General features: G+C 52.0%; 2 protein-coding genes across 3 annotated transcripts in view; both read left to right on the top strand.

Moving 5' to 3' along the window:
- Positions 1-694: 694 nt before the first annotated feature.
- On the top strand, positions 695-9,483 carry CD5L (CD5 molecule like). Its single transcript, XM_077751729.1, has 6 exons — positions 695-820; positions 2,108-2,134; positions 4,663-4,983; positions 6,299-6,613; positions 7,585-7,899; positions 8,670-9,483. Exons 1-6 carry the CDS (start codon positions 793-795, stop codon positions 8,675-8,677), a joined length of 1,014 nt encoding a protein of 337 aa, XP_077607855.1. The 5' UTR covers positions 695-792; the 3' UTR covers positions 8,678-9,483.
- A 9,826-nt stretch (positions 9,484-19,309) lies between these two features.
- The window catches only part of LOC144221258 (Fc receptor-like protein 1), a 14,710-nt gene continuing 8,591 nt past the window's right edge, over positions 19,310-25,428 (top strand). Inside the window, exons 1-2 of one of the 2 annotated variants that reach the window (XM_077751713.1) lie at positions 19,310-19,837; positions 23,407-23,427. In XM_077751713.1, the coding sequence (XP_077607839.1) occupies positions 19,726-19,837; positions 23,407-23,427 (133 nt within the window). In that variant the 5' untranslated portion in view covers positions 19,310-19,725. The remainder of the gene's footprint in view (positions 19,838-23,406; positions 23,428-25,428) is intronic. The other variant, XM_077751718.1, reaches the window with a different exon arrangement.

Below are 25,428 nucleotides of genomic sequence, written 5' to 3'. Positions count from 1 at the left end.
CTGAGTAGCTCTGGACACACAGCTGTGCTTTATAGCAAAGCAGGGGAGGCTGAGAAGACTGGGCGTCTCTACACTCAACTGTTGTCCATCACATCTTGATCCTAAGAATGCCTTGATTTCATTACCTCCTTCTGCTCAGCTTCCAAAGATGGGCATAAACCAGGACAAGTACTGAAGAAGAGCAGATCCATGTACTAAGCTCTCTCTTTGCGCTGGAAGAGCTGGTTTGAAGGAAAAGAGGCCTTAGATGTAGAGACTGACGCCTTGACTCTGAGTCACGGTGCCTCCAAGGGCACGTCTGGATTTATTCTATAGTCTTCTTTATTCTCCTGGTGCCTCTGTCTGCGGTGAAGGAAACAAAGTTGGTCTATCGCCCGCAGGAGCCCACACAGAGGTCAAGGGTTTCCTGATCTTAGAAGGTGAAATGGCCCCATTCTTGGTCCCCGCCTTCCCTCGGGGTTTGCCGTGGTTACGCAGTGAAGGGACTGGAGCAGAGGTGGATGGAGCTGAGATTACAGCAGAACCAAGTCAGGACAGCTTGGGGGGGGGCGGTTGTTGTTTCCTTCTGTTTTTGTGATCTTTCTGCCAGTTCTGGCCACCTCCCTTCCTCTGGGAATTTGCTGAGCTCAGCAAGTACAGCTCCACCAGCTCCACCCCCTGAGCCCATTGGCTTCTGGTCATCTGATAAGGCTCCTGCAGCAGACAGGACCTCTGTCCTGTGGCGCTCTGTAGCCTGTTCTGGGGCCTCTCCCAGCCTCAGATTCCAGCGCAGCCCCTCCTTCGGCCTGGCTCATGGCTCTGCTCTTCTCCCTGATCCTCGGTGAGTATCTCGGTCCCTGCTGGCTGAGGCTTCAAAGCCCCCCAGAACCTTGATCAGGAGATTGCCCCCCCTGCCCCCCCAGTCCTGCTCCCTTTCAAGGGGCAGCTCCCCCTGCTCTCCTGCCCTTTCTGTGTCTGGCAATGTTCTAAACCTAAAGCTGCTCAGTCCACATCCAATTCATAATCCACTGTGATCACCAGATTTTTTTTTCTTTCTATTTGCCCTGACAAACTTATAAGTCTATCCCATTTCTCCCTTTACATAAATTTCCCTAAATGTACTCTTTTTTATTTTTTATTTTATTTTTATTGTTTTAAATATAGTTTATTGTCATGTTGGTTTCTATATAACCCCCAGTGCTCATCCCAACAAGTGCCCTCCTCCATGCCCATCACCCAATTTCCCCTCTCCCGCTCCCCCATCAACCCTCAGTTTGTTTTCAGTATTTAAGAGTCTCTTTAAAAGACTCTCAGCAGCATTAGAAGGGAGCCTAGCATGGAGGAGCCTGGTCACCCAGAGGTCCTGTAGGAAGAAACTATGATGTCCCAAGATATGCTGGTGCTTAAGTCTGGGGATTTGGAACCAAATATAGAGCTGCTTCTGACCTGTTGATCAGGGGCCAGCAAACTACAGCCTTGAAGCTAAGGATAGTGTTTACATTTTTAAGTGGTGGGGGAAAATCACAAGAAGAATAATATTTGTGCACAGAAATCTAACTCTCAGTGTCTATAAATGAAGTTTGGTTGCAGCATGGCCATGCTCATTCATGCTCATATACGTGGCGGCTCTCATGCTACAGTGGCAAAGTTGGGCAGTGATAACAGAGACCAAGGGGCTACAAAGCCCACATTATTTACTATCTGCCCCTTTACAGAAAGGGTATGCTGGCTGTGGGCCGAACGCAGTGCCAGTGAACATAGATGATTCCTCCCACTTCCCCTGCCCTGAGCCTCCACGGTGGGGTCACTGCCATCTGCACCAGACCCAGTTCCGATGGCCTCTGACCCATCTTCCTGTGGAGTCCAGAGTCTGCACACCACCCCCGGGGCAGAGCCAATGTCGCATGTACAGGGAACATGATGGGCTGTGCTAGAATCCATCATTGTGGTTCCCAGACTGTGAGTCCTTGCAGGAGAACGTCCCCATGGGACTGACTTTGGAGGCTCTGTACCCACACTTTAGCTGCCACACAAAGGCTAGCAAAAAATTTCTAGAGAGTTGTGTTGTTTGAACAAAGCCTTGGAAGTGGACTATATGATCTCACTCACTTCTTTCTTCTCTCCTCAGCCATTTGCACCGGACCCGGCAGTTTAGGTAAGATTTTTTTGGGGGTCCTTGAGAGGGAGGCCTCCAAGCTCCAGAGATGGAAAATGTGAAGCTTCCTGGGGCGTGGAGAGAGGCTCTATCCAGCACAGCCCTGGTAGATTTCCCTTCCAGTTTCTCAATGTACCCACTCAGTCTCATGTGGGTGGGTTTCCACCTCCAGAACCTGGAAGGGATTTGGGTGGCATTTCCTGAAAAGGGATTCCCTCCCACTTGGCCTCTGTGGCCCAAGGCTCTTGGGCACCTCTAAGAAGCAGATGGCTTTGTTTGGGGCTCGGAAGTCGCCTCACCCCTTTGTGGGCATATCTGGGTGAGGAGCTTCCTCTCGCCCTGCTGGGCTCTAGCACTTCTAGCAGGCTGTGGCAGCCTGCATGGCACCTTTCAACTAGAAATGTGTCTACTTGTATGCGGCATGCAGCTTGACCAGCAGCAGGTAGACTGGATTTCCGCCTCCACCGGCCACTTGAATGAGGCATCCTTAGGCAACATACAAGCTGCACGGAGAATGGGTCTGTCGAGAGGAAGACTGTGATGCTCCGCACTCCAGGGGCTTGGTTGTGGACTTTCAGCTCCTTAGATATTACCCTGTTGTTCTTCCTTCTCTGGATGGTGGAGGCTTTACCAGAGAGGGGCAGCCGCAAACCCTGCTGTGGACATGAGGGCCCCACACCTTCAGGGTGCAGTTCGATTCCTTCGGGACTTCCGCCTGGGGTACTCAGGCCGACACAGATTTCGTGGGCTTTTTCCTGTGGGGGCCGGGGCTGTCCTCGCTGCTGGTGCAGGGACGCTCTTCTACAGCTTCCCATGGCCCAAGATGCTCCTCTTCTACCCTGGGCTCCGCTCTGGGGCCGTCAGCCCACACAGCAGGCTGGGGACACTGCCTGGGACACAGCTGCCCCAATGGCCCCTCTGCCCTTCTCTCTGGCTTTCAGATCTCTTCTCAGTTGGATTTCTTTGATACTAATGCTGTTTCTTTCTTACATATTTCTTCTTTCCTGGGAGGAGTTCTAATCCTCCTTTCCACGGAAAAGAAAACTCATTTAGAGCCAGAATTTTACAATGCAAAATCAGATAATGTGTGTAGCTAGTGTTTCCTGGAGGACACAATAATGCCTGTCTAAATGCCACTCTTGCAATGAAATGCCATCTCTGGGTGACTCCTCTTGAGTTATGTTTAAAATCTGTGAACTTAGGTGTGCAAAAATGAAACCATTTCTTAGTTTTTTGTAGCTCCATGCTAATTTCTGTCTCTAGCCTCCATTCCTCATATTGCTTCCCACAAAAGACACATGCAGGAAAAGGAGAAACACAAAAACAAGCGAACAAACCAAATGTCAACTTCCAAAGCACTTTGAAGTCAGCCAGGGCAGTGTTTTCTCACTCAGCCACTTCTGGGGTCAATTGCAGGTTCTGGAGAGTTTGTGTTTCAGAGACAAGGCAGGCAGTGAGAGATGTGCTCCGCTGAGGTCATGTTCCATTCCTGCAGGTGCCGGAGTCACCCACGTTTCCCACGTGGTCATAGGTGACACTGCTGGCATCCTAGTAGGTCACAGACCAGCAGGCACGTGTGGTGCCCCAGACCTGTCTAGGCCAACTGCCCCACCCGGTGGAAGTGTGGCCAACTCAACTCCTCTGTGTCACGCTGTCACTCGGGGGCTGCGGCAGACCAGCTGGGGTTGCCTCAGATCTCTTAGATATATTCTCCCTGAGGGCAGCAGTGTCTTGTGCGTCACTGTTCTCTGAGTTCATGAACCAATATCTGGAACATAGTATGTGCTCAACGAAAGTGTATTGCCTGATAAGCTCTTCTCTGCCCTCCTCACGGCCATTGCCCATCTCCATCTATGTCTTGCTGGAAGAGGGAGAGGATTTCAGTTAGTTTTTTCCACCCTTAGAGTTGTAGCCAGGAAGCAGAAACAGGTCCTGGATTCCTCAGGAATTATCTGGAGGCTCTGGGAGGCTGTCTCCTACCCCAGCTGCTGGAACCCTTTGGACTAATGATCGAGGCTCAGATGTGCAAAGACTCTGGCCCTTTGCCTACTGCTCTCTGCGTTCCTCTGAGCTTCGTCCTCGGACATGGGAAAATGTAGGGAGCAGCAAGGTAGGGGAGGTGGTTGGTATTGGGAGAGAGAGAGAGTCAGCGTGTTCAGCCCAAATTATATCAAACAACCTGCCTCATCTGGTGGCCGTGGGGAGAGACAGGGTCAAGAAGAGAGAAGGCACCAGAGAACACCTCTACATTTGTGTTCTGACCTGGGGCTTCTATTGTCTGGCTGCGTGAGCATGGATTTGTAGGTGTCTTTGCAGCCAAGTTTCTTGGCGGGATAAATTCAAAGTGGAGCGGAATCGGGGCTCGGGGATGAGGTCCTGAAGCTCCTTTCCCTCCCCTTTTCGTTTGAGCCCCCCTTTCCCACTCCCCAGCTTTCCAAATGCCCCTCTGTAGTGATGGAAGGTTTCCAAGATGCCTGCGTTCTCTCTGGGCTCCGCGGATGCCCAGCCAAGCTCCCATTCCTTTGCAGGGTCTTTGTCCAGAGTGCGGCTAGTGGGGGGTGACCACCGCTGCAAAGGACGCGTGGAGGTGCTGCAGGGCAGCGAGTGGGGCACCGTGTGTGATGACGGCTGGGACATGAACGATGTGGCCGTGGTGTGCCGGGAGCTGGGCTGTGGAGCAGCCAAGAAGACAACCAGTGGCACTCTATTTGGGCCAGTGGCACCAAAGGACCAAAAAGTCCTCATCCAAATGGTCGGATGCAGTGGGATGGAAGAGAGCCTGTCTCAGTGTGAAGGGGAAGATGTTTTCAACTGCTTACATAATGAGGATGCAGGAGCTGAGTGTGAGCGTGAGTACCGCAGCCCCTCGGACTGTTTACCTGTCTTAACCCCCATCGTGGACTCGACGCGCGGCCAACTGGCTCCTCACCCTTTGCGTCTCACCTCGTCTTGATTGTGGGCTCTGTGGGTGGACCCTGCCCTCACCTAGTATTGTTCGTGCTCTTAGGTTTCAACCTGCACGAAGGGCTGCTTCTCTCCTTTGTGCCCCTGTGTGCGTGCACACACACACACACACACACACACACACAAACACGAGCACACGAGCATGCACAGATCCCTCAACCAGTAAATGCTGGGTGAAAGTGTAACCTGCGTATGGAGCTTGGAAGGAGGTATGGGGAAGCAAAGAGCTGTGAAGTATGTATGCTTCCTGGGTTTTGGTGCTAAAAAAATAACCCACAAAGTACGGGGATGTCTGGGTGGCTTAGCTGGTTAAGGGTCTAACTTCAGCTCAGGTCATGATCTCACAGTTTGTGAGATTGAGCCCTGTACCGGGCTCTCTGCTGACAGCTCAGAACCTGGAACCTGGTTCTGATTCTGTGTCTCCTTCTCTCTCTGACCCTCCTCTGCTCACAATCTGTCTCTCTTTATATCTCAAAACTAAACAAACATTAGGAAAAAAAGCAAAGTATGATGCATGCTCTTCCAGTTCTCAAAGAATCCACCATCTAGAGAGGGGACAGGAACCTCCCCTAGGAAACCGACACAAGCTTGTTGTGTATACAGTTGCCGTATTCCTTCACTTTTCCTGTGTGTTAACAATCCCCTCTCCGTGTGCACTTCCTCCCCATTAGACTGTGGCTTGGCGGGGGTTAGGGTTAGGCTGCTCGATGTTCTCTCTGTCACCCTGCAGACTGTAACCAGGGACACAACCACTCAATCTGCCTGATGCTGGGATCTTGTTCCTATTTCTTGGAGAGGTTGAGGGTCGGGAGTGCTGATCCTCGATACTTGGGTGATAACGCTGAAAACAAACCAGAAAGCTTTTGGTCTTGGACACATTTGTACGCTACTATTTCATTTATTTTTTAAAAACTCTATGCAATGCCTCTGTTTGCCTCTCATGAGGAACAGATGAGAATATCAATGTGAAAATAATTTGAAAAACTAAAAATGTTACAGAAATAATTAATGCACTCGGAACTGAAAAATTACATTCAGTCCATCGACTTGCTGGTCAATCCTTTTTCTACAAGTACCCACGAGGTGACGCCTCGAAACGTTGTACTCAGTGTCAAGAGCAGAGGGATGTGTCCATGGGGCCCTGTTCTGGGAGCACCGTGTTCTTGGGTGAGCAGACACCTGGTTTTTCCTTCCCCACAGTCCCGGAGAGCGTGCGGCTGGCCGGTGGCCCCACGCGCTGCCAGGGCCGCGTGGAGGTGAAGTTCCAAGGAGACTGGAGCTCTGTGTGCAAAGCAGGCTGGCGCTTCGCAGCTGCCAAGGTCGTGTGCCGGCACCTGGGGTGTGGACGAGCCATCCTGACCCAGAAAAGCTGCAACAAAGCGACCCAGGGCCAAGGGGCCATCTGGCTGAGAAAGCCGTTATGCTCAGGACAAGAAGTGAGCCTTGAGGACTGCCCTTCTGAGGTTTGGGAACACAACTGTACCCACAATGAGGACGTGTGGGTCGAATGTGAAGGTAATGCCCACGAGCCCAGAGACAAGTTCAGTCATGAATTTGGGCCAATGGGATTCGCTTTCACCAGTGTTCATGGAGAACCAGTCATCCATCAGATGACAGTGATGAAGTTACTTAGTTGGGCTGCCCATCAATTCTCTTGCTTTTTAAATGGAGACAATGGGGGCACCTGGGTGGCTCAGTCGGTTAAGCGTCCAGCTTTGGCTCAGGTCATGATCTCATGGCTCATGAGTTCGAGCCCCGCTTGGGGCTCTGTGCTGATGGCTCAGAGCCTGGAGCCTGCTTCAGATTCTGTGTCTCCCTCTCACTCTGCCCCTCCCCTGCTCATGCTGTTTCTGTCTCTGTCTCTCTCAAAAATAAATAAAACACTTAAAACAGTTTAAATGGAGACAATAATACATGCCTTCGTATATGGAAGTGCTTTAGGCCATATTAAGCACTGTATTAATATGAACTATTATCATATTGAATTCTATATAATAGGAACAGGACACACCATTCCATGTATTGTTGAGCTCTTCGATTTTTAAAAACTAGTGGAAAGTCATTTATTAAAGTTTTTAAACAATGTTTATTTTTGAGAGAGAGACACAGTGAAAGTGGGGGAGGGGCAGGGAGAGAGGGGGACAGAGGATCGGAAGCAGGCTCTGTGCTGACAGCAGCAAGCCTGATGCGAGGTTCAAACTCACGGACTTTGAGATCACGGCCTGAGTCAAAGTCGGATGCTTAACTGACTGAGTCACTCAGGCGCCCCTGTTAACATCACATTTTTGTAAACTAGATGGGGAGGTGGGAAATTCTAGTTAAGGAAAGGGACCGGGACCCCAAGGTCAGGCCCAGAGAAGGGGGTATACCCACAGAGACTCGGTGGAGGGTCTCAGGTGCTGATGGGATCTGAATGCCGGCTCAGAGGCGCTTGCCCATCCTCTCCTCTGCCTCGCCCCACCCTGCTCTTCCTCCTGCACCCACAGATCCCTTTGAGTTGCGGCTGGCAGACGGGGACAATGGCTGTGTGGGAAGGCTGGAGGTGCTGCACAAGGGAGAGTGGGGCACTGTCTGTGACGACAACTGGAGACAAGAAGCGGACCAGGTGGTGTGCAGGCAGCTGGGCTGCGGGGCGCCCCGCTCTCTGCCTGTCCCGAAAAGGTTTGGCCGTGGTGTTGGCCGCATCTGGCTTGACGAGGTCAGCTGCTCAGGGAAGGAGCAGTCCCTGGAGCAGTGCTCACACAGGCCGTGGGGCTACCACAACTGTGACCACAGAGAAGATGTGGCTGTGGTCTGTGAAGGTCAGTCCTGGGGCAGGTGGGGCGGCGTGGCTCGCCCCTCCCTCACTTTACACTTTCTTCCAGGGACACAAGTGAAGCGTTCTAGCAATAAATAGAAACAATAATGACACTGATCAATGATCAACTGCAAACCATCTATTTACTGATATGAGAGCCAGAGAGGTTTTACAAAAGGCTGGATCAACCCCCTTAGATTAACACGAAGAGAGTGAGAGTCAGAGAGAATAAACAACTTCCCAGAATCATAAAAATTGCTTGGAAATGATAGGGCAGAACGGAAGTGGCTGATCCTGACTCTGGACTCAGGGGTCATTTTCCCAGATGACCCCAACCATTGTCCCCTGAGTTTAAACTATGGGACATGGTCCCATCTCGTTCTGCCTGGTGTGATTCCCTGGTTTGAGATGACCACTTGGGAAGGAGACTAAGGGAGAGGGCTCTTCGGCAATGCCCAGGGGACAGACTTCTCAGACAGCTGGCAGACTGCAGGCATCTTTGGGGGAGGGAAGGAGGATGCCAGAAAAATGCAGGCGCAGCCCCTGGGGTTGGAAGCCCCGCTTTGTGAGCAGGATGGGGATGCAGCTGCTTAGCTGAAATGCTGGCTCTGGGGCCAGGTAAGGGCCGACAGGCTGACAAGGGCGTGACAAGCGCTAGTGCCTCTCTTTCCTATCCTGGGACCCCATCTTCTCTCTGAGACTCTTAGAGCTTGACTGAAGCCATCCTTCCGGACATGCCCCTATTCTCACTGTGCATTCTTCTTCTCTCTGCAGAAAAGTAGCCTGGCCTACTTGATGCATGACCCGCAGTTCCCCAGCATCCTCACTTCTCCTGGGCCCTGATTGGCCTGGCCTGAGCCCTGCGGCTGCGATGGTACCCACCTCCCCACTCTGCCCCTGGAAAGAGTGTGAACTCTATGCCTATGCCTTGCTCCAGAGCCAAGTGCTTCCGTGGTTGCCTGGAGATAGGAGGTATTGCATGTCCTTAACAAGGGAAGACAGGGCTGCATCCTCCTCTGCCCCGGGTCGGCCTGGCCGGCCTCTGCTCCCCCAGCCTGGCGCTCTGACCAGCACAGGCCATTGCCCAGCCCATCTCTAGGCCTGTACAGAACTCAGGAGACCACGACCAGTCACTGCAGCTCGCTGCCCTCCTGCCCCTTGGTGGAGGCACATCCTTTCAGCAGCAGAGCGGCATCTTGTAATTCTAGATGCTTTCGCGGTACCTAGAAACCGTGCCGCACCCCCTGAACGCTTGTAAGAAAACGGCCCTGTTGACCCTCGCAAACAGTCGCCAACACGGTTGAGGTGCATCGAGCAGCCGTGCACGTGCGTCCCAACGGACCCGAGGAAAGGATGGCGAGGCGGCCGCGGCCAGAAGGAGGGAAGGGCCCCGAGCCGCGCCTCACACCGGTCGGATGACACCACTCATTTTCTGCACTCACACGCTGGTGCTTGGATATGCGAGGCGGGGTGCGAGGCTGCTAAGGAGAGAACCTAGACCTGGCTCTAAAACTCAAGCCTGAGACTGAGCACCTGCAACGTGCCTGCATTTAGCTGCCTAATAAAGTCGATCTCACGGTCTCAGCCATTGGCTCTTGTGTGGGGTGCTTTTTTCTGCCTCTGGGAAGCAGGTGCATCAGGGTCTCAGCAACGGCCTTTGGGGCAGCGGAGACCCGCTAGCAGGTGGACAGAGTCCTGCCCTCCTGCCTCTTCCCTAGTGTGGGAACAGGGAACTAGCTGGTTCTGTGGCAGAGAAGAAAAGGCCTGATCACACATTTGGGGACCTACGTTGTTCATTCACAGAGAGTTTGCCTTTATCTGTGCGGCTCCCTTTATCTGATGAGGTCTTCCTGACTCCCCCATAGACCAGTAGTCTGTTCCCATAGTAGCTGGAAAGCTAGAGCTGCCTGCTCTGAGTCACTGAAGAGCTATTTTATTCAAGGTAGAGCTGGAAGGGTTGGAATTTCCCAAAAGGAACTCTGAATTCCCCTTAATTTCTGCATTAGAATTTTGTTTATTTCCATTCTGGTCGAGTCCCCTGAGAACCAATCAGATCCAAGCGACAGTTCTTGGAAGAGGTGGAGTGAATCCCACCCGGAAGCAAGAGCTGGCATCACTGAAGCAGAGAATTTGGAGAAGCTGACGCTGGCCCGCTGGCGCCATTGGAAAAGGGACAACCTCAATGTCCACAGTGGGCACGGACAGGCTAGACATCAGGGCCCCAAGAGATTTGTGTGTGACAGCGGCTGCCCACACTCAGACTCTGCTGCGATCTTCTGGACATGCAGCCAGTCTCTCCTGGTACCTCTTAGCAGAGGATACACCGGCCAGCGCCCCCAGCCCTGCCCTGGCGAAGCAGTCTGCTCACCACGAGCTCTGCCATTCAAGGGAAGTATTGCCTGCATAGGTCAGGGGCTGTGAGCTGGCTGACACCTTCTCCTCCAAAAGACCCTCCTGAGACCCAACCCCTGCCGGCCCTTGCCTGGGTCCAGATCCTTAGGAACCCTGTGCATCCTGGCCCACACATGCCCAGCAGGCACCCCTTCATCTGGCCTGGGGCAGACGGGGCCCTGCTGGCCTGTGGGGCTGGCGGCCGACCGTAGCCACCTGCATGGTCTCCAGTATAGAGGGGTCCCTTGCCCCGGAAAATCACCCTGAGGCCATCAGCGCCCCCTTGGACTTGCAGCCTCACAGGGTCCCGGGCCTCACCAGCAAACAGGGCTTCCAGATCTATCTTAGTAGGAGACACTGGGCCACCCTCCGGCCCGCACAGGGAGGGGGGCCCTCTCCTGCCGCTCTGACTTCAGAATATCGTCCCCTGGGCAGGTGACTCAGGGCTTGCAAGCTGCTGCACGTCTCATTCGTTCTCCAAGGGCCACCCTCTGTCTAGGTCCTGATCACAGCACACACATCTACCCCCAGCCTGAGGCAGCTAGCCGGGGCAGAGTCCCCAGCAACAGGGGGCCGTGCCCTGAAATCGTCCTCAGGCAGCAGCTACAGACTGGCTGCAGTGGGTCAGCCCCCACTGGGACTCACCGCCTCATGGTCCCCGCTTCTCCAAGCCACCTGGGCTTCCAGCTGTCTCTTCCTTCAAGATAGAGCATGTGGCAAGTTCTCAGAACGGACGGGATGCCTTCCCACCCGGGGCAGTTGACAGAGCCTGTCTTCCCCGTGCTGTCTCTCCTGTCTGCTGTTGGTGGTGACGACCCCAACATCACGGGGAGGGCAGAGCCAGAGCACGGAGGGGCCCAGACATCCAAATGACCGCGTGGCATGCGCTCTCCCCCAGTTAGAAACAAATATGACTTATGTTAGGCTGGAGACACGTTTAGGTGTCTCATTTACCACATTCAGCTGACCCCGACTCGCATGCCAAGAGATAGTTTTTACAAGACCAAGTGCGTTGCTTCAGAGCTCACCAACACAGCCTCTGACGCGCACTTGACTTCCTCAGAATCCGGATATCTAGTAAGTGGCGGTAATCAGGAGACGTGCAACCTGACCCACTCAACATTTTATTGTTAGTATAAATTCATAATCTTTTACTTTTGACAGTCTTCTGAGCCTTTTTGTTTGTAAACTATACCCAGCATGTCCATCGCAGCCATTTTTGTGAGTGTATTTTAGGACTTGTTTTTATCATTAACTTTTTTTTCAAAATTTATTCACCTTTGAGAGAGAAAGAGAGACAAAGACAGAGAGACAGAGCACAAGCAGGGGAGGGGCAGAGAAGGAGGAAGTCACAGAATGGGAAGCAGGCTCCGGGCACCGAGCTGTCAGCACAGAGCCCAAGGCGGGGCTTGAACACACGATCTGTGAGATCTTGACTTGAGCCAAAGTGGGATATTTAACCAACTGAGCCCCCCAGGCACCCCAAAGACTTTATTATTTTTTTTAAGAGCAGTTTTAGGTTCCCAGCAAGATTGACAGGAACATACAGAGAGTTCTGTTGCTGCCACAGGAGCAGGGCCTCCCGTTACAAATGTTCCTCCTCAGAGGGTGCATTTGTTACCATCAAACTGCTCTGACACATCGTTATCACCCAAACTCCGTAGGTTTCACCGGGGCTCATCTCTGTGCTGGTCTATGGGCTTGGGCAAATTTGTAAACATGTATCCACCATTATAATGTCACCCAGAGTAAGTTTATCTCCCTCAAAACCCTCCGACGTCCTCTATGCGCCTATTCATCCCTCCTCTCCCCCCAGCCTCAGGCAACCGCTGATCCTTCTACTGCCTCCAAAGTCCTGCCTTTTCCAGAAAGTCACAGAATGGGAATCACACTTTATGGAGCCTTCTCAGACTGGCTTCTTTCACTTAGTGATATGCATTCAAGTTCCCTCCATGTCTCTTCATGGCTTGGCGGCTCATCTCTTCTTAGCACTGAGCAGTATTCATTGTCTGGATGGACACAATTAATCCGTTCACTTACAGAAGGACATCCTGGCTGCTTCCAAGTTTGGAAACCAATGAGCAAAGCTGCTTATACAAATTTCCATGTGCAGACTTTAGTGTGGACATGTTTTCAGCTCTTTTGGGTAAATACTAAGGAGCGTTTTTAAACATAATCCTGTCCTCTGACCACAGTTCATTGGTACCATGAGTACAGGTCTGTCGGAAGCTAGATGGATCAGCCCTCCCCGGGGACTGTCATCCAAGGAACATTAGTTTCTCCAGGTAGCTGGGCTTGTAGTCAGTTATCCCAGGAGCCGTGGGTGGATCAGAGCATGAGAAGAAGCCCTTCAACAGAGATGCTCTAAAATGTATGAAACAGAGAGGCCCACAGAGGAAAGGCAGAGAAGCAGACAGCACTTTAAGTTTCTGATTCTTGTCTTTTCCTGGAGTCCAACTGCCTTTCTAGTTTTGTGTTCTGTGACAAAGTACTGTACGCTTATTATATACGTTTTATGTACGTATATGTACATATACAAGTATATATATTTAAATGTTGATGGAATTATCCCATTGGCTCTTGCACTGCTAACCAAAATAACCCTAACCAATTTATGTGCTTAAAAGTAATACAGTGGTGATATGCCTGTCTCGTGTGAGGTTAGTTAGATAAGCCCATCTGTTAGGGATGAGGCAGTTCTCACTGAATTTGCAGCATCAAGGGTCTGAAAAGGCGAGGACCAGGACCTATAGCAGAGATACGACTACACCAGGTGCAGGTGGCTGTGTATCCCGAGGGTGCTAGTGCTTAGTCCACGCTTGAGGTCATGACCTCTCTTAAGTCATCAGAAGCCGATATCCCTCCAGCCACGCCCTGTCCAGATTGTTCTCTCAGCCTCTTTCAGGCAATGTCTGAAGCTGTCCTGCTCTTGACTGACTCGGCAGACCCAAGTAACACCAGTGTCCCTGCTGTGTCACTGGGCGCTTGGTGACAGCCTGGAAGGAGGCTGGGGGTGACTAACCCCCGGAGGAGGGAGGGAACCTCGGCCTTGGAGGCCCTACCCTCCTCATGAGGTTTTCCCAGAAACACAGGAGGGGTGTCCTCTTGGGGTCAGGAAAGGAGGGAGGAAGACCCTGGAGGTGGCCATGGGCCATCTAAGGAGGAGAGAGGGATAGTGTGCAGATAGAGTGTAGAGGAAGACTTTTTGGTGAAGTCGTAAAACTTTGCCTAGGACCGGGTGGTTGCTGCCCATTGAGGGTCAGTTAATTTCTGTAAATAATTTCTGGTGGACACTTCCACTCCCCAAAGTGTCCTGGTTTGGATGACACATTCTGTGCTCATTTTAGTGCTGAAGTACAGTTAGTAGTTGCGAACTGCATTTGACAAGATGGAGGCACATGGAAAGGGGACGTTGTTGCCCACCTGTCAACACTCTCTTCCCCACAGAGCAAACTCCTGAGGATGCAGCAGGTGGAGGAGAGAGTCTGATGCCTTGGCCACTTCCTCTCTGTGACCTTGTCTCCCTTCCCAAGATCTTTATCCCACTACTTCTTCAGCAGGACCAGCCAGTTCTGGTCTGGGGGAAGATGGCCCAAACCACGAGTATTCAATAGATTGGCCCACAGTTCAATCTGAGTTCGTGACTATGCTCTCAAAGTCAGGAGAGTGATCTCTTCTTGTGACTTGCTCCTGACACAGGACCCCAAACCCAGCATGCACCCCAGAGATGCTGCCTTTGCTGGTGTCCCCTGAACTCAGGCTTTCCCTCCTAGGGTTTCTTTCCTTCTGCTCTGAGGCGAGGGCATCACATCTGTGGGGACTTGATGGGCAACAGCCCAGGTCCAGCTCTTCCCTGCAGCCTGGCCGTGGGCAGGGTGAGAAGGCACGTTGTCATTGAGAGTCATGGTCCATTTAGCTCCATCCGGTAGAAACGTAATATGAGCCTCAGGCAGAATGTAGAATTTTCTAGTAGCCATAGTGGAAAAGACTAAACAAAAAAAAATTTTTTTTTAAAGGAAAGAAAGATAAAGAAACAAGTGAGGGGTACCTGGGTGTCTCAGTCAGTTAAGCGACCAATTCCTGATTTCATCTCAGGTCATGATCTCACGGCTCCTGAGCTCAAGCCTCACTTCGGGCTCTGGGTTGGCGGCACGGAGCCTGCCTCGGATTCTGTCTCTCCCTCTCTCTGCTCCTCCCCCACTCATTCTCCCTCTTTCCCAGCATAAATAAACCTTAAAAAAGCAGGTGGAATTAATAATTTAATTTTAACAATGTATTTTTTAATTTAATGTATCAGAAGTATTATCATTTAATATGTAATCATTATAAACATTTTTTTCTTAAATAGTTTATTGTCAAGTTCGTTTCCGNTCATGATCTCACGGCTCCTGAGCTCAAGCCTCACTTCGGGCTCTGGGTTGGCGGCACGGAGCCTGCCTCGGATTCTGTCTCTCCCTCTCTCTGCTCCTCCCCCACTCATTCTCCCTCTTTCCCAGCATAAATAAACCTTAAAAAAGCAGGTGGAATTAATAATTTAATTTTAACAATGTATTTTTTAATTTAATGTATCAGAAGTATTATCATTTAATATGTAATCATTATAAACATTTTTTTCTTAGTTTATTGTCAAGTTCGTTTCCATATAACACCCGGTGTTCATCTCCACAAGTGCCCTCCTCCATGCCCATTACCCCCCTTCCCCTCTCCCCCACCACCATCAGCTCTCAGTTTGTTCTCAGCATTCAAGAGTCCCTCCCTCTCCCCAACTATTTTTCCCCTTCTTCTTCCACTTCATCTTCTGTTAACTTCCTCCTAATCCACCTATATGTGCAAACATATGGTATCTGTTCTTCTCTGCCTGACTTATTTCACTCAGCATAACACCCTCAAGTTCCATCCATGTTGCTACACATGGCCAGATTTCATTCTTTCTCATTGCCATGTAGTATCCCATTATAGATAAAACACATCTTCTAGATTCATTCATCAGTTGATGGATACTTAGGCTTTTTCCATGTTTTGGCTATTGTTGAGAGTGCTGCTATGAACATTGGGGTACATATGCCCCTATGCATCAGCACTCCTGCATCCCTTCGGTAAATTCCTAGCAGTGCTATTGCTGGGTCATAGGGGAGTTCTATTGTTAATTTTTTGAAGAATATCTACACTCTTTTCCAGAGGGGCTGCACCAGTTTACATTCCCACCAACAGTGGAGGAGAGAATATAAAATTATTAATGAGGCATTTCACATTCTTTTTTTAACCCCAAGGTTTCGTGCAAATTATACTCGCAATGCTTCTCATTTCCAACTAGCCAGGTGTCAGTGCTCAGAGGCCACGTGTGGTTAGTGGCTATCGTACTGGACAGCAGACAGACCTCCAGGGGTAAGATGAAGTCGGGGGCTCACATCAGCCTTGGTTCTTCTCACAAGTAAAGCTTTGAAAATTATGTAACATCTTTGAATTGCAGATTCCTAATCTGTAAAATAAGTAAACCTTCTGCCTCAAAATGTTCAAACTCAGTATGTCCCCTCATTTTTCATCTACTGTGTATTTGGTTGTGTCTTCCCTTAGGGTCACGCCCGCAACCCAGGGCAGAGGTCACAAAGCTATCATGTTGTACAGAAATGCTTTTAGAACAATTTTTAAACCTAGTCTCAAATAGTTAAAAATTAGTAGATTTTAGGGGCACCTGGGTGGCTCAGTCGGTCAAGCATCCAACTCTTGACTTCGGCTCAGGTCATGATCTCCCAGTTCGAAAGTTCAAGCTTATCTTCAAGCTGGCAGAACAGAGACTGCTGGGATTCTCTGTCTCCCTCTTTCTCTGCCCCTCCCCCACTTGTGCTCTCTCTCTCTCTCTCTCTCAAAATTTTTAAAAAATTCCCAAATTTTACATAAAATCCCCAAATTTTGGCTTCTGTGAACAATCAGATGATGGAACAGCATGTTCTTTTAACCTCAGGGCAGTGACCCACTGCTCCCCAAGGTGACCCCTTGGACAGTGACCCCTCCTGCAACCCCCTGGGCCCCGATGGCCCAGCTCCCCATCTGAAGATTTCCACACTCTTTGTGCAGCCTGTGCTCCTTTCCTGAGCTCCCTCCCTCTGTCTCCTCGGCCTCACGCCGCATCAGTACTTCCTCAAATCGTGTCCCAGGACCTCAGTAGAGTGCCTTTCTGTTTCGTGACTTGATGCGTGTGTGCTCTTAGCCCCATGTGTGGTGTCCTCACCCAGGCGTCCCAGCCCCCCTTGGAGGCTGACTCAGCCATCACGCACCCTCTGGAGAGCCCCCATCTCCTGACACCGGCTCCCCTGGACTCTCTGCTCTTATCTCTAGCAGGACTTCCACGGTCATCACGATTGTCACACGGGCCCGTGTCCAGTCACTTGTGAGTCTTCCTCGCCTGCCACACTGTGGATTCTCGGTGCTTAAGGAACGTGCATTTCTCACGGCCATCTGTACATGTTCAGAACGTAGTACAGGGCGTGGCACATGGCACTGTTTTCAGGCAACAAGTAATGCCCGTTCTTACCCAAGTGCAGGATGAATGGAGGGTAACAGGAATCACGGAGAGGGGAGCAAACTTTCACTTTCTCACCAGTAAAAGTTGCTTTAGAGGAAGTGGCTCAGTTGTGTGGCCTCAGTGGGTTCTCAAAACTGACCACGACACTTGGCAGGTTTCCATCGTGGCTACAGGCAGTGTGGACGGCCCTGGGCCTCTGCGGCAGGGACAGAGCCTGGTGTGTGGAGAAGACCACTGAGACCACAGAGAGCCCTGCTCTCAAGGACAGAACCCACGTGGAACCAAACCACACAGGCTCAGCTGCTCCTCCTACGTATCGGCCAAATAAGTCACATCTCCTTGATAATTTTCTTCCTGAGGTACAGAGGAAAATGTCTCCTATTTACGGAAACACGGGAATATAGGATGCATACTCCTACTGGTCCGTGGCAGAGATTTAGTAAATAGGTAAATAATATTACTTCAAGGATGAAATGATAAATTAAAGTGAGAGTGCATGCTATGCCCAGCCATGAATCTGTTGTGGAGCCGCATCAGTCTTTCCTATGGCTGTTCCACACCACCATCTCCACCTCCCTGCTATGATTACTTCTTGCCCAGCTGACTGAGGTTTCACTGAGCTCAGCTGAGCTCAGCTCCAGGCTGTGGGCTGAGTTCGAATTCCCTGTGTCTTCTCATTCTGGAGAGTGGGTCAAAGGACACCGTGCACCTGCAGCCAGTGTCCAACAGTGTGCAGCAATGCCTTATGCACTTGCACCCGCCGGCCACAGTGCGCCACGGGGCCACGCCACAGCCCATGGGGACATCACTCTTCCAAAAGATGCTTGAGTGAGTCTCTTGATAATGAGAAAGCACATATAACTCCCTTACAAGAAGGGAGCCCAGGGGCACCTGGGGGGCTCAACCGGTTAAGTGTCCGACTCTTGATTTGGGCTCAGGTCAAGATCTCACAGTTTGTGGGTTCGAGCCCCGTGGGGGGCTCTGCTCTGAGAGCTCTGAGCCTGCTCCCGGATTCTCTCTCTCTCCCTCTCTCTCTGCCCCTCCCAGCTCTCTCCATCTCAAAATAAATAAATTAATTAAAAAAAAAGAAGAGAGTCAATAGTTGGAAGCAGTAATCTAGTCTGTGTAACAGTGACCTCAAACAAGTATCTTCCCCATGGGGTCCCGTTTTCCTCATCCGGAATGTACGGGAATGAGAATTCCTCCTTTCAGCCATGTATCTGGGCACCGTGGCCCAGTGTCTCTGGCACCAAGTTCACCATCCCAGCCTGCCCTACAGAAAGTGAGCCCCCACTCTCTAATACGCTGGGTGAGCACTGCAGATCTCTCCTCTGTGCCAAGCCCCGGCACCTCCCGGTGCTCAGTGCTGCTCCCTGGACCAGAGAGGGGATTTCCCAATAAGCGCCAGGCCCACCCCCATCCCCCTGTGAAAAGTCTTACCCTGATTTTGACGCCCCCGTGACAAAGTTCTCCCCACATTCCTCTCCTTGCTGGCAGTGTACCCTCTCGCTCACGGCCTCCACATCAGACCCCACCTCCACTTATATGGGTTCAGATTTCATCATGGAACCTCATAGTTTATATGCACATAATTTATATGAATGTATTTCCTAGTGTGTCTATCAATGATGTTATAAAACTAAAAGTGTGAAAGAGCTTAACAAATTGTGTACAGACAGCCTGTGGAGGAGGAGGGGAGAGAGATTGTAACCTGAAGGAGTGGTGAAGGCATGCACCCCAGCACGGGCAGTGAAGCCGCAGGTGTGCACGCACACACAGCCTTACACGCTGGGCAGAGATGACTCCATGGCCCTCAATGAGGGTGAAGCCTTGGTCCTGAAACTCTAAACACGGGCTTTTGGGACCAGCAAACAAAGTCAGAACGCACTGTCTCATCTCTGGGATGCTGGGGGGCTGACCGAAGCCCCCTAGCACTGCTCCGTCTTCCTCCAGGTGGCTTATCACTGGCCGCACTGGCCCCCTGCTTCTCTTCTCATGCTTCTTCCTACTCTACACGCTCACTTGGATGTCATCACTCAATGGTGTCTTGCCATGTCCCCTCAATGTCCCACACCTTGTTGGGTACTTCTGAACCCTAGATACCCAAGACTCCAGAAGTGTGGGAAATTAAGATGGTTTCTTCTCCTCTAACCATAATCTGAATTCCATGCGGGCTCTGAGTGACTAGGACTGGGACCCCCACCTCAAGGCAAAGATGGCACTGACTTGGGGGAGGGGCAGAACACTGTCACAAGTACCAGGCCTAGAGCTAATGGAGCTGGTCCCCAAACACCCAGAAGCTAATTTGCATATGCCTGTTTCCTGTATTTCACTCACAAACATCCCCCCAGGTGGTAATTTCCTGTGATTCTGTTTCTCTTCTGTTTCTGGTTCACTGACTGCAACACCCTAAAAGTTTAAATACAAGAGGCGGTATTTTGCAAATAGCCTGACTCTGTACAGATCATCATCCACGACGTTTCTCTGATGCTGCAGGTGACCCGGATGACGGCCCAGTGGTCTCTGGCTTGGACATTCACACCCAGAGCAGCCACAGTGCAGGCTGTTGAGAAACAAGAACATGTGTAGAGCAGACATGGATCAAGAGACACCCTTCCCAACGAGGGAAACTCGCCATTGAACTTCCGCAGGACCCTGGTCTGAGGAATGCTCATCAGAGTCAGAAATTGGCTCCAGGAAAGTTCCCTTGAGACACCACCTGAGCTCTGGAGGGAGGCCCTGATGCATTGATGTGCACCCGCTTCTAGTCATGGACAGTGAACCAAATACAGAAAGGAACATCTTTGCTCGTCCGGGCCCTCACGGGACAGGAAGTAGAGGTGGGCCTTCAGAGCGCTCTAGTTCTTCCTTCTATTTCTGTAGACATGCTGCAGAGTAACTTTCTCACCCTCTGACATGCCGCTGCCTCTCGCCTCTGAGCTGGATTCTTCCTCCGATGAGAAAGCATCTACAGTGACAGCCCCCGACCTGGTCCTCATGCTGCTGGGGCTCATGCTGTTGATGTGGGGTGAGTGGCGCGTCTGAGCAGGTGCAGCAGGTGTGGGGCTGTGCCCGTGGTTGCCGAGATCTCTGCCTCTAGCCGGCAGCTCAGAGCCAGGCAGCAGGTGGGAAATACTGGAAAGCCAAGTGTTTGAAGAAAACGTTCGTTTCGGTTTCTACCTCCTAGCAAGCGTTCACTGTCTGTCTTTCCTTCCAGTGTGAATTCTGTCTGTCCTCACTGTTGCTGATGCCACAGGGATGGTTCATACACCAAACTGGGCCTTTAGTCCTTGTCTGTCCTGGCAACATCTTTCCCTTTCTCTTCTGTCCTTGGCCCCCTCATTCCTACCATCAAACCCTAGAATTTACCACCAACTGTTCGCTTTCAAAATCCTGTTTTGGTCACCCCCAACCCCTGCCCAGTGGCCACTTTTCAACCCCTAAAGTGACTTTTCATTGACAGGTACTGTCCTCTAGGCCCCCCCCTTAGATTCTGGGGCACAAGGCTCCTGGGTCCCACCTTCACCCCTGTCCCGTGAGCGGCCTCTGATCAGCATTCTCTGCACCTTCACACCAGTGCCTTCACACAAAAGGCACCGTCTCGTTGACTCATGTCCCTTTCAAGGTAGGACACACATCTCAGTGGCCCCGGCAGGGCCAGTGACTGCCTGCCCCGGCTAGTCCCAGCCTCACACCCGGACTGCTGTCTCCCACCTTCTCTGTGTCCTCCAACTCCTCCCTTCTTACGCTCAGCTTATGATCTTGCTGCCTATGTCGCTGAGGAGACGGAAGCCGTCAGAAGGGAATGTCCTAGCCTGCCTGCGGCTGTGCTCAGATCTACCCGCCACCCTTCACCTGTCCTCCTTGAGGGCCGCCCTGTCCCTGTCTCCGTGCAGGACGGGCCCCTCCCTCGTCACTGGGTCCCAGACGCTCCTGCGCTCTCAGAACCGTCCTTCTGCCATCACCACGATCCTTCCTACACGCTGTGACGTCTTTCCCCTGAAACAACGGAAATGCCTCCTGCTCCCCTTTCACAAAGTCCCCAGGGAGTTGCTGGGCTTTGCTTCATCTCCTGCCATTGTTTCGAGCTAATGTTTAACTGACATGACAGTAAGATTCACTCTCTGATATGCCGTCTAAGATTCTCCAGAAGGACTTGCTTTCACGTGCCCGCCAGCCCACTCACCACCTCAGTCCCTTTGGCATCAATCTCTCCCGGCTCCTAAGCCCTGGTGCCTGATGGCCTGTTCTCAGCGCTCATAAGCCCTCCTCGCCTGTCCTGGGCCGCTGTCCATCTTTCGTCCCCCACGCTTTCCCACCAGGACCCGCAGCCACCTCTGCCTCACCCCGGCCCAGGCGTGGTGTCCTGTTTCCTTGCACATGGCCTCTCCGGGACGGCCCTTCGCTCCCTCTTCCAGAGATACTTCTTCCGGTGGCCTCTGGAACACCACACTCTGCTGATTTCTTTCTAACTCAACCCCTGCTGCTTCCTGACCTTCAAGTGTTTGACTTTCCCAAGGTTGGTGCCCAGACCTGGCTTCCCCACCCCCACCCCACCCCGCCCACCCCACACTCACTTCCCAGCTGCACTGTTCAGGTGCCTTATGGCCACTGTAGCCTTGAACTCAGGCTTATTTCCCCAGCGCTGGTCTCTCCTCTGAGCACCCTTCATACAGTCAATGGCTGCTCAGCCATCCAGTAGACACCGGACACTCCACATGGCCACACAGATCTCCTGATGTCCCATGCGTCCCCCCAAGCTTAACCTGCTCCTCTGGGGACCTCTCCATGCCCAGGAACGTCACCGCCACTATTCCAGGGGCTGCGGCCAACCACAGAGAAGTTATACAAATTCCTCTCTTTCCTCCACACTTGAACTGCACCCGAAAGTAATTCTTATTGATTCTACTTTCAAATTTACTCTGGAATCTGACCCTTCATGGGGCAGCACTGCCCAGCGTCACAGGCGTCCTCAAGCTTCCAGACTGAGTGTCCACTGAGGTCCCCCTGCTTCTCCCGCGTGAGAGCGAGTTTACAAGTGTAAGTTGAGTCAGAGCTGTCCACAGCTCCCAGCACACCCAGAATGAAATCCAGGCCTGGGGCCACATCCAGGAAGCCCTCCGTGACTGTCTCCACCTGCCTGTAGGAACCTCACACCAGTGTTGCCCCTGGATCAGCTCCCGGGGCACCGCCTCCTCCTCCCTCTGTACACGAGCTCATTCCTTCTCAGCCTCTGCACTGGCTCCTTCTCTGCTGGGGGTGTGCGTCCCCCAAACACTGCAGGGCAGCTCTCCAATCCTGTTCTGGTTTCTACTCAGTTGGGAGCTGTCCAAATAGTCTAGACCACCTGATGATACTCTATAACTCCTTTCTCAGCTGTATCTTTTTAAAAATTTGTTTATTTATTTGGAGAAAGGGGGAGAGAGAGAGAGCAAGCGGGGGAGGTGCAGAAAGAGAAGAAAAAAGCAAATCCCAAGCAGTTCCATGCTGACAGCCCAGAGCCTGACACGGGGCTCAAACCCACTAAACGTGAGATCACGGCCTGAGCCAAAGTCAAGGGTCAGATGCTTAACTGACTGAGCCACACAGGCACCCCTGGGGTTCATCTTTCCTCCAGCACAGATCACTCTTGGAAATCAGGTTATATATTGACTTTTTAACTGGTGTCCACATTCGCTCCGGCAACCCGTGTCCCATGTGTAATGTGTGGCACTCAGTAAACCCTCACAACGATTCGTAGGATGGATGAATAAAAGCCATGGAGGTCATGCCAGCCTCCATCAACTCCATCCTACCTGAGGAACCCATTATTTAAATAAGCATTTAAACTAAAAAGGCAGTCTATACATGCCAGACTCAGTATGGGCTCAAATAGATAATAATGATGAGGTAATATTTACTGAATGTGAAATAAAGTCCAGGCATTTTATGGATGTCAGCTTATTTAATTCTCACAAGAACTCTGTGAAGTAGGGCCATTATTTCCTCCAATCTGCAGAAAAGGAAAATAGAGCACAGAGAGGTCCAGAATTTTCCCCGAAGCAGCACAGCTAGTAAGGGGAAGAGCCAGGACTCGAGCCTGTGCCTTCTGGCCAAGAGCCTGCATCTCCCCAGAGTCTTTTGTTCTTGGTCATTATGTCATAAGACTGTGCTCAAGTCCTTGGGATATGAGAGAATCTTTGGGGAAACTAGAATTCCTTCTCTGGACCTCCTTTGCCAGGAAGCAGGAAGTGAATAAAGGGCACAGTGTGTGTGTGTGTGTGTGTGTGTGTGTGTGTGTGTGTGTGTGTCTGTAGCAGGAGCCTGGCTGTTGTCACTGCGAGTTGGCCAGGCCGGGGGAGGGTCATCACAACTTCTGAGGGAGAGAGGACAGTGAGACGCAGTCACAAACGGAGGCACCACGTCCTAACCACGGATGGGGGCAGTGATCGGAAATGAATGTGGGAGAGGAGCAGGGGCAAAGAAGGAAGGAAGGAGGAGAATGAAGAGGCAGGAGCGAAGGGGAGAAGGAAGGGGGGAGGTGGGGGGAGCGGTGCTGGGGAAGGTACACGGGCTCCACTCGAGATCCGTACTGATCTCTCCCGAATTCTCTCCTAGCTCCACCCTGCGAACCTACTGGTGAGTAGCTCCCTTCCCTGTCCCCTTTGCTGTCCTCGGGAATCTTGTCCCGGGGCCTGTGGACGCTGTCTGACATCTGGTGACAGGGCTCCCATGGGCCCGGGCTGCCAGTGTTCAGGCCAGTGTCTGCACCTGACATGTGCCTGCTCCGCTGGGGGGGCCGGTCTGGCTCTGACCTTCCCAAATTCGTGGTCCTCTCCACAGAAGTCTCGGCTCGGGGAGGGAGATGCTGTTTCACAGGGAAGTCACAGAGCGTTACAGACAGATGTTAGAAAAGTCTCCACCCTCCCGGCCCGAGGGGCCCCAAGGCCCCTGTGTCTTCCTCGCTGGGCGCTCCCCCAGGGGCCCTGAGGTGCTGTGGCTGCCACACGTCTGTGGAGACCACGACTGTGGATGCCGGGGCCACGGGCCTGCCGGGCGGCACTCTGCCTCCTTCCTTCTCCAGCCCTGCTCTGTAACCACAGCTGTCAGCAGGCGTGACTTCTCTCCTAGACTCTGCTCGGTGCAAACACTGTTCGCTCTGATCCTGATCCGACGTCTGGCCTTCACCAGAAGAGAGGAGGAAGCTTCCCCAAGAAGGAATTTAACTAATGTGTGTTTAAACCTGGAACACGTCAGAACTGCTCTCTTCTGTACAAAACACTGTCCACGGGGCTGAAAGAGGCTTCTGCACCCTCAAGGTTACAGGCTGCATGTAGAACCAGGGAACACAGACCTCTGGGGCCAACGGCCGGGGATGTTCAGAACCAACCCAGCCTCCCAGGAGGCTCCTCCAGGGTTCATGCAGGTGGAACTCAGGCCACAGGTCCATGTGCTCAATCCGAGCGTGAGCAGACGTGCAAAGCCACACCCAGAAGAAACAACTCTCACTACCAGGAATTTGCCAGGGGGTTCTGGGAACACCTGAGAATGATCTGGAGCAGGCTCTGCGCTCAAGGCTGAGCCCCAGCCCTCGAGAACGGCCCATCTGGGGTCCTACTCTGCACCCACCTGCCCCATTCAGAAGAGTGGAGTACAGGTGCCTAGAAGCCTTCTTTATTCCTTTCTCTGCTCAGCTCAAAAGCTGTGCTGTGGTCGGCTCACCGGGGACTGCAGTTTTCCAAGGATAGAAAACGCCTCCTAGCGCACAGGCAAAGAGCAAACATTCAGGTACCAACGTTGGGACTGAGGTTTTTTTTGAGTCCCCAGGTAAAGCATTCCAGGAGCGAGGTTTGAAGATGACAGGTGTCGGAGCAGCGGCCACCTCTCAGTGATCTGGAACACATGGAATTTTTAGCTGGTGGGGGGAGAAGAGCTTCTCTTCAGACAATTCCCAACCTTCCCTGAAGAGAAGAGGCTCTGAGCTTTCGCTAAACAAATGCCTCAGGAGCCAGTGAGCACAGGGATTGGGGAGGTTTGTGGGCGCTGCTGCAGGGTGGGAGGAGGCGGGGGCAGGACCCAGCGTTGCCACCCCCCTCTGATCCACCCGGAGAAGATCCCCTACGGCCAAAAAGGAGGCATCCCTGAGCTCAAGGTGCGGATTGAAATTGCTCTTCCTCACCACGCCTTTGACAGAGGTTTGCACACAGTCCCAGAGCGAGGGAGCCCGATGTGCGCGGGAGGCGTTTTCCGGCAGGTGCATGCCTGTTCCCTCCAGTGGGAAGGAGAGAATCCACAAAAAAGGCATCGAGCACCTCTCAGTCTTTCCCAGACTGGCAGATCCTGGTGTCACATTCTGTCCTTGGAAGAAACAGTGTGGCTCTGGGACACCAGGGGAATGAAGCAGGAGAAAAATGACCAATATGATTTACAACAAGAATAAATGAAACCCACTTACTTTTCCTGAAACGTCCGGCTTCACCACCTCTGATTACAGTCGCCAGCGCCCTGCCCTGTCTCCAGAAGAGCTGTGGTTAGTTCATGGGCAGAACTGTCAAAGCATGAGGACCAAGTGGAGGGCAAGGGTCATCTTATGGACAGAGGAAGCACTGTGTGCAGTGGGGGCGGGGGCGCTGGGGTGTG

This window comes from Crocuta crocuta, unplaced genomic scaffold, assembly GCF_008692635.1.
Source record: "Crocuta crocuta isolate KB4526 unplaced genomic scaffold, BGI_CrCroc_1.0 scaffold494, whole genome shotgun sequence".
In the NCBI taxonomy this organism is placed as follows: Eukaryota; Metazoa; Chordata; class Mammalia; order Carnivora; family Hyaenidae; genus Crocuta; species Crocuta crocuta.
Note: the sequence above shows the minus strand (reverse complement) of the source record. Positions and strands in the feature narration are given on the sequence as shown.

What these genes read in the sequence shown, in the direction of transcription:
- CD5L (XM_077751729.1), top strand. Translation starts at nt 793, where the DNA reads ATGGCTCTGCTCTTCTCCCTGATCCTCG. An exon ending in GCTCTTCTCCCTGATCCTCG is followed by an intron (nt 821 to 2,107) that starts GTGAGTATCTCG and finishes TTCTCTCCTCAG; the next exon opens with CCATTTGCACCGGACCCGGC. An exon ending in CGTGTGGGTCGAATGTGAAG is followed by an intron (nt 6,614 to 7,584) that starts GTAATGCCCACG and finishes CTGCACCCACAG; the next exon opens with ATCCCTTTGAGTTGCGGCTG.